Source organism: Zingiber officinale, chromosome 6A (genome assembly GCF_018446385.1).
Source record: "Zingiber officinale cultivar Zhangliang chromosome 6A, Zo_v1.1, whole genome shotgun sequence".
Lineage (NCBI taxonomy): Eukaryota > Viridiplantae > Streptophyta > Magnoliopsida > Zingiberales > Zingiberaceae > Zingiber > Zingiber officinale.
This window is the reverse complement of record NC_055997.1, coordinates 117,063,329-117,070,451: the sequence shown is the minus strand read 5'-3', so window position 1 is coordinate 117,070,451 and position 7,123 is coordinate 117,063,329. Positions and strand designations below refer to the sequence as shown.

The 7,123-nt window shown below is 33.0% G+C and overlaps 1 protein-coding gene across 1 annotated transcript; it reads left to right on the top strand.

The window, feature by feature from the left end:
* The first annotated feature begins 231 nt into the window (after positions 1–231).
* LOC121997652 (ATP-dependent Clp protease proteolytic subunit-related protein 3, chloroplastic-like) lies at positions 232–6,852 on the top strand. Its single transcript, XM_042552179.1, has 9 exons — positions 232–619; positions 2,672–2,773; positions 4,067–4,189; positions 4,982–5,041; positions 5,719–5,815; positions 5,922–5,995; positions 6,137–6,190; positions 6,283–6,369; positions 6,606–6,852. The coding sequence occupies exons 1-9, from the start codon at positions 302–304 to the stop codon at positions 6,699–6,701; spliced, it is 1,011 nt and encodes a 336-aa protein (XP_042408113.1). The 5' UTR covers positions 232–301; the 3' UTR covers positions 6,702–6,852.
* Positions 6,853–7,123: the final 271 nt, after the last annotated feature.

Here is a 7,123-nt window from a genome sequence, read left to right as displayed (position 1 = left end):
AATATTAAAATAATTTGAACTGAATTTTTAAGAGTATTTTCAATATATTTTAACGACCAAAGTTAATAAAACAGCAATAAAGCTATTTTAGAGAGAAAAATGAGTGCCCTTTTTATTTTATTATTATTATTTTTCAAAATAACAAAAATAATTTTTACCCTTTTACGAGGATATTTTTTAAAATACAATTTTTATATATTGTTTTTCCAAGAGTTGATATCCGATCTATATCTTTCGCTGGCCTCCAAGAAGTCCCTCAGTTATAAAAGTCCTCAGTTGAAGCGAAGACAAGAAGGCGGCGATGGCGTGCGGCGCTGTAAGCTTCCGTTTCCTCTCGCCTCGGATGCCTCTGGCTTTCGTTCCCTCCGGTTTGTCTTCCTCTCCTCCTTCCTCTTCCTTCTCCATGTCGGCCGATTCTGCTGCTCCCCTCAAAATTAGGGCAGCAAGGGCGCCGCCGCCGATGCCTCCCCTGAATCCCCGCGATCCCTTCCTCTCCAAGCTAGCCGAAGCGGCTGCTGCCGCACCCGACCCTTTGGCTTTGGCGTCGTCCGGCAATCGCGACATGCCGCCCTACCTCGATCTCTTTGCCTCCCCGACGCTCATGGCTAGTCCAGCACAGGTACTTTCTAGATCGTTTTCATTTTATTCTGGTATATTTTTGAAATATTAATTAGGATTCCGGGAGATTTGTGTAAAAAAAAAAGGTTTTTGTACCGGGATCAGGATTGAATCTTATGGGAGGTACGAATAGATGGATCGTATAGTTTATCTTTCTGTTCGAAGTATTAAGTTGGGTGCTGAGGATTTGTGTCAAAAGGGTTTTCTCATTCAGCACCGGAACAGATCTTCTGGGAGGTCCGCACTGATGGAAACGAGAGCGTTCATAAACATTAAATTGTAGGTTATTACAAAAACGTTTAATTTGTAAGGATTTTCTCCTTTAAAAAGGAAAGAATTTATCTTATAAGATGGAAATGGGTTATCTTAGTAAGTTTGATAGGTGAAATTTTGTTTTAAAAAAAAAGGAAAATGGCAATTGGTTCAGTTGAGTTAGCTAGGGAATTGGATGAAGATTTTCAAATGGTCGTGGCAAGGGTAGAAGTTGTTTGTAATACCACCTCGAGCAACAAAAAACTGTAACATTCTGGTGTTTGAATCAACTGCCATATAAGAAAAAAAAGAAGAGTTTTTCTTTCGTTTTATGTAAATGTTAGTTGAGATCATTGGATGTGTTTTAGAATTGTTTTCAAGTTTCTGCAACATTGTTTATTTATCTATGGAAATATATAATGACTCTCATGTACTACATTAGATTTTTTGGTAATATAACAACTATGCACTAGTTGCATTCCAAAACATTTGATTTATTAGTACCATAAATTTGGTGTCAACATTACAAGCACCTGTTTTGGTGTCTTTCATGTTCAGGAAATAATTATTGTAATTTTTAGCAAGATTCAAAATATCAAGCTGTGCTGAAGTTCAATTTTTAATTGGGACGATATTATTTTGGTACTATGCCGATGTTTCAACATATGGTGCTGGTGAAAAATTGAATACAAAAGAAGGAAGCAGATAAAGAAGAAAAAAAAAAGAAACACAACTATATATCTAAGTTGACTTTGTATCCGATCTGGAATGATATAGTTCTGATGTTGTATTGTATGGGCCCAAACTGCAGAAATAACCAACAATATTTCAATTTATCTCGACGCATATTGTAGCATGCTAAGAGGTATTGAGTGTCGACATAACATGACACTCATTACCATTACTAAATACTGGATAAATTATCTTTGTTGAGCATTATCAATGTTTGTTAATTTATGGGAACAATAAGTTTCAACCATGTCGCTTGGTATGTTGGGCATGACATGAGATATCAAATTATTATTTTTAGTTTACATTGACAATTTAAATGTGATAGTCATATTCTTTAGCTTTTTGATTAACAGAAGTACTCTCTTCCTTTTCATTATAACATAATCTCTCTCAATTATCATTCATAAGAGTTCTTTCCTATCTTAGGTATCATCTTAGGAAATAATTTAACTACAATGGAATAAAATCACTGAAGTTAGCTGTGTTTAAATGCTGCAACAAAAAAGTACCTCACACAAAATTTTTCCTCGTTTCATTATTGGCAGAATGAAATATAAATGCCAATATAGTTAAACAAGAACATCAGCATTGAATTTCCTAGCTATGTAAAAGTTTAAAATAGCAACAATGACCTTACCTTTCTGCAACAACATCAATTCCAGCACTGGCATTGGTATTTTGAATCTTGATCCTCTTCCTTTGTGTGTTAGATTATTTTGTTTTTATGTTCACAAGTTGCTGGATATATTTATGTTGTTGCATTTTTGGTACTCTTTATATAGCCTATTCTTTATATATTGTGTAGGCATATTCAATAAAAATTGGCATAGATTGGTTCTCCTTCTAAATATCACATCATATTATTTCCTTTTTACTTCAATTAATGGTGAGCTATAATCAATGTATCTGCAATTTCAAATAACCTCAGTTTTTCTCTGCTTACATGTTATTGCCATGTTTTTTTTTTAATTCTAAAGTTGCTTTGTTTTTTTCCTTTTTATTTAATTAAAAAATAGAAGTTTATTTTTTTCAATATACTTACGGTTTTTGTATTATAAACCTTGATTAGGTAGAACGGTCTGTTTCTTATAATGAACATCGACCAAGAAGACCTCCCCCAGATTTGCCGTCATTACTTCTTCATGGACGAATTGTCTACATTGGCATGCCGGTAAGTCTTGAAACATAATTTTCAATTGCATGTGATTGATAGCTATATTCTGATCATTACCTAATGGATTTTATTGTTTCAGAAATGTTTTCCCACCAAGAAGTTTTTGAGATTTCTTGTCAATACTAATACATTTTTTGTTTACAAAGTTCAAGAAGAAAAACACTTGAGAAATGCACTTTTCATGGATCAAAAGGTGGCCCATAAAATGGCAGTGCTAATAAGTATGGCAAACTTTCTGTACTAAGTGCTATCAGGAAAGATATTCCTCTCTGTTACTCTTCATTTACCACCTGGGCCCTTATTGGACATTCAACATTTACACTTCAAGTTGAACATCAACAGCCTTGTTGACCAGTTGGCAAGTTAAGCTTGTAGGAAATGAGATTGCAAATACCCAGATCCATGTTTGTGTCAAACAATCATACCTGAATCAGAATAACATAAATTACCATGTATAAAGATTGGACATATGACATCAAAAACATTGGAGGACTTGAATTGGTTTTAATGTACGTCACGAAGTCATAGAAGAGACAGAATAAAGGGTTAGGAGAGTACCAACTTTTTACTTTTCCTTACTGTTTTTTAGTATAGTGAGGAATATAATTATTTACTTGACAATTTTTGTTGTCTGTGTGAAAGTAATCAACCACATGGTCCGAGTGCCAACAATTTGTATTGCCTTTTTCTTTTCTTTTATTAAATATAAAATTTTTGTACACACATATATTCTCCTCTCCCCCTTCCAGTATGTCAAATCAAATCTCCTTCAACTATAAACAATTTCTTTTTAACAATAATCACATATTCATTATTTTTAACAGGTTCATTTTTTTCTGGCTATCCAATCTTATATGGAGCATTAATTATAATATTATAGTTCTCATGTCAATCTTTGCACTTCTACAACTTCATTCTTGATTCCTTGGAATTTTTATTTACTATAATACCTACGTCATCATTGAAAAAAATAAAAAATAGGGGAAATGTTGAGTGTCTGAATGTGGTTGTTGAATTTTAATCTATTATGCTTTTAATTAATCGCTGATGGTTTTGCTATGATGTCACTGTCATAAGTTATTAAATGAAGAAGCTTGATAATCACAATAAGAGCGTTGAATTTCTATTTCTGATTTTTGCAAATGTAGCAGAGAATTTTATGTTATAGGTGATGGATTTGCTATGAATTCTGTCATTATATTTCTTCTAACCTTTACCATCTTCACTTTTACTACTCTTTTGACATGATAGATATGATTCCTGTTGAACTAACCCATCTTTTGTGGACAGTTGGTGCCAGTTGTTACAGAGCTCGTGATTGCACAATTACTTTACTTGCAATGGATGGATGCAAAAGAACCTATTTTTATCTACATTAATTCGACTGGAACAACACGTGATGATGGTGAAACTGTAAGAAGCCATTTTACCATTTCTCTCGCTTTTTACCTAAATCAAGGAAAACTGACATGCTCAAATTTGAGTCAATTTTTGCTGTCTATATTTTTCACAAGATAGACCTATAGATACTCTGTTGTTTGCAATACATATATTATGTGAATATTTCATTTTGACCCCATGGTTTACTCACTTTTTGAAAATTCGCCATAGTTTTATAACCTTCAATATGCGTTCCAGAGTTTGCGAAGTGAAGCTTTGTAGATGAAATTTCCCTGATATGTATACAATTAGGAATAGAAACCAATGCTCCACTATAAAAATTAGGAATTTCAGTTTAGTCTGTTGGATTTAGGCTAATTCACTGAAAGTAATCTCGGCTATTCTTCCATACATAGTCATGAATAAGGTTCTATATTTTAGCTTTGATTTAGTGCTTTTGGTGTTTCTAATCCTCAGTTTGCTCACCATTAGCCTTTTGAATTATGCCTTTGGTGTTCTGACGCAAATATAATGTTAGATTGTTTGGTGTGTTTCTTATTTGCACAACAGATCTTTTTTGCTAGCATGAATGGACAAAATTTAGACATATCTGTGTATTAGCTTAAATTAATCTATGGAAATATTCCAGAGAGTTGCTAATCGCAATCAAATTGTGATTGGCCAGTGGTGATTGCAGTCTTTCTGCTTCACCTCTTTATTTGCATGATCTGTTGCTGGATATTCTGAGTGGCTAATATTAATCAAGTTAATGAACATATTTAATATGTTAAAGAAAAAAATGTTCAATATCTTCAACTTTTGCAGGTAGCATTGGAAACAGAAGGTTTTGCTATTTATGATGCTATGAAACATATAAAGAATGAGGTATGTCCTATCGTCCATGCCTTTCCACTTCACCTTTTTTTTTTTTTTTATTGTTTGAAATTAATAATAAAATCTAAAAAAACCCAAATAATTAACTTTTGATTCTCAGTCGTAACCAGAGACTTCTGATATTGCCAGAGCGATCCTCACGGAATGCAGAATTGCAGATATTGATTTGTTTAAAACCGACAAAACTGAAACTATAGCATGAATGTGATGTGCAATCAAAATATCCGAGAGATATGGGTCACAATTTCTATTAATTAAACAAATCATCAGAATCTCTAAAATTACACATTTGGATAGCTGAATATTCAACTTTCTGATCAATTATTCTTGCAACATTAGAGAATGAATTTGCCTCCCCGTAGGAATTTGGGTTGTGTTTCAATCCTAGTGCGGGTTCATTTTCTTTAATTGGCTACTTGATATCATCTTGGTAAGTTATTGCTTCACCAACTAGCTAATGAGACATGACCCCTCAACCACCAGATGTCTCCATTTGCTTCTCGTCTTACGGGATGACCGCGACCATTTTCAGTTCCCCTCACACAATTACCCATCGTCAATCAGCTATGGAAATTTGATCAGTAGTGTTTCATAGCATCCTCCCCAATAGAACAAATCGTCTGTTTCTTTGTGTTACTTGCAACTAACGTATCTTGTTGGCAATACAGATTGAGACAGTAGCTGTTGGAGCTGCAATAGGTCATGCCTGTCTAATTCTTGCTGCAGGGAAAAAAGGTAGACGATTTGCAATGCCCCATGCTCAAAGTAAGTTCCATTATGCTGATCCTATTTGACAGCATGATCTTTCCACTTTATGTTATTCTGTTTTTTACCACTGGATAATCTCTCACTATGCTTTTGTTTTTATTAGCTATGATCCAACAACCTCGTCTTCCATCTACCGGCCTAATGCAAGCAAGTGATGTGATTATTCGTGCAGAGGAGGTTTATTCCCATCCTTTCGTCGGTGATTTTAGATAATTTTTTTTATGATATTTCATCTCAGGAGAATGCCTATTTTGCGTGCATGCTTGTCAAAGATTATTTATATGAACTGCATTTTCTCACGGATTTCTGGTTTCACAGGCATTAAAGAATAGAGACACATTTGTTAAACTTTTAGCAAGACACACTGGGAATGTGAGTGCAAATAAAACTCATCCGGCTATTTAATAATCGACAAGATACTGAGTTTGATTATTTTTATTTATTTATTTATTTATTTACGGCAGTCTGTGGATACAATCAAGAGTGCTATTCATCAAGGACCTTATTATATGGACACAATACAAGCAAAAGAATTTGGAGTCATCGACAAGGTGCTCTCATTCATCCTTTTAATTGTCATAACAGATCATGATATTCAAGTCAATAAAAAACTATATAAGATAATATAAGAATAATTATAGAATTATTAGGAATATTTTCTTATAAAGGATAAGTTTAATTGAACTCTTTAAAGAAAGATGTAGGATCCTTTGTTTAAAATGAGGTCTGATATTGCTAGCTCTAATATCACATGAGCTTAAGATTGGTTTCGTTTGCTGCATGACAGATACTTTGGCGTGGGCAAGAGAAGATAATGGCAGATGCTCTCTCTCCCGACGAGTGGGATCAACGAGCAGGGGTTAAACCTGTTGATGCATTTTGATTTCCCTTTAAATGTTTAATGCTTTGTAATTTAAAATCCTCTCTTCTCTTCTTTGTTACCTACAAAAATTGTTACCTACAAAAAAAAAATTACTTTTTATTTTTGTAATTTCAATTTTAAAGATTACTTATGACAATAGGCTGGTTAGTCACTCTTTTACTCCATTTTTTAAAATTTTGCTTTTGTTTTTTAAAATAAAATTAAAGAAAAAAGCATTTATTACTAACTTTTTAGTGTATTCGTTAAAACAAGGAAAAAAAGAATATAAAAATTATATATATATATATATATATATATATAGAAGATTTAAGGATTATATTACAGTTGCTAAGTTAAAAGAAATTAAAATATAAAAAATTTAGGTGTTCATAAAAAATAATACATAGTATTTAGGGTGTATTTTTTTTATACTTTGGATTTAG

Bases quoted from the DNA above. Each gene is read 5' to 3' on its own strand.
- LOC121997652 (XM_042552179.1), top strand. From the start codon at position 302: ATGGCGTGCGGCGCTGTAAGCTTCCGTTTCCTCTCGCCTCGGATGCCT. The intron at 620-2,671 runs GTACTTTCTAGA...AACCTTGATTAG, and splicing joins TCATGGCTAGTCCAGCACAG to GTAGAACGGTCTGTTTCTTA. The intron at 6,191-6,282 runs GTGAGTGCAAAT...TATTTACGGCAG, and splicing joins TAGCAAGACACACTGGGAAT to TCTGTGGATACAATCAAGAG.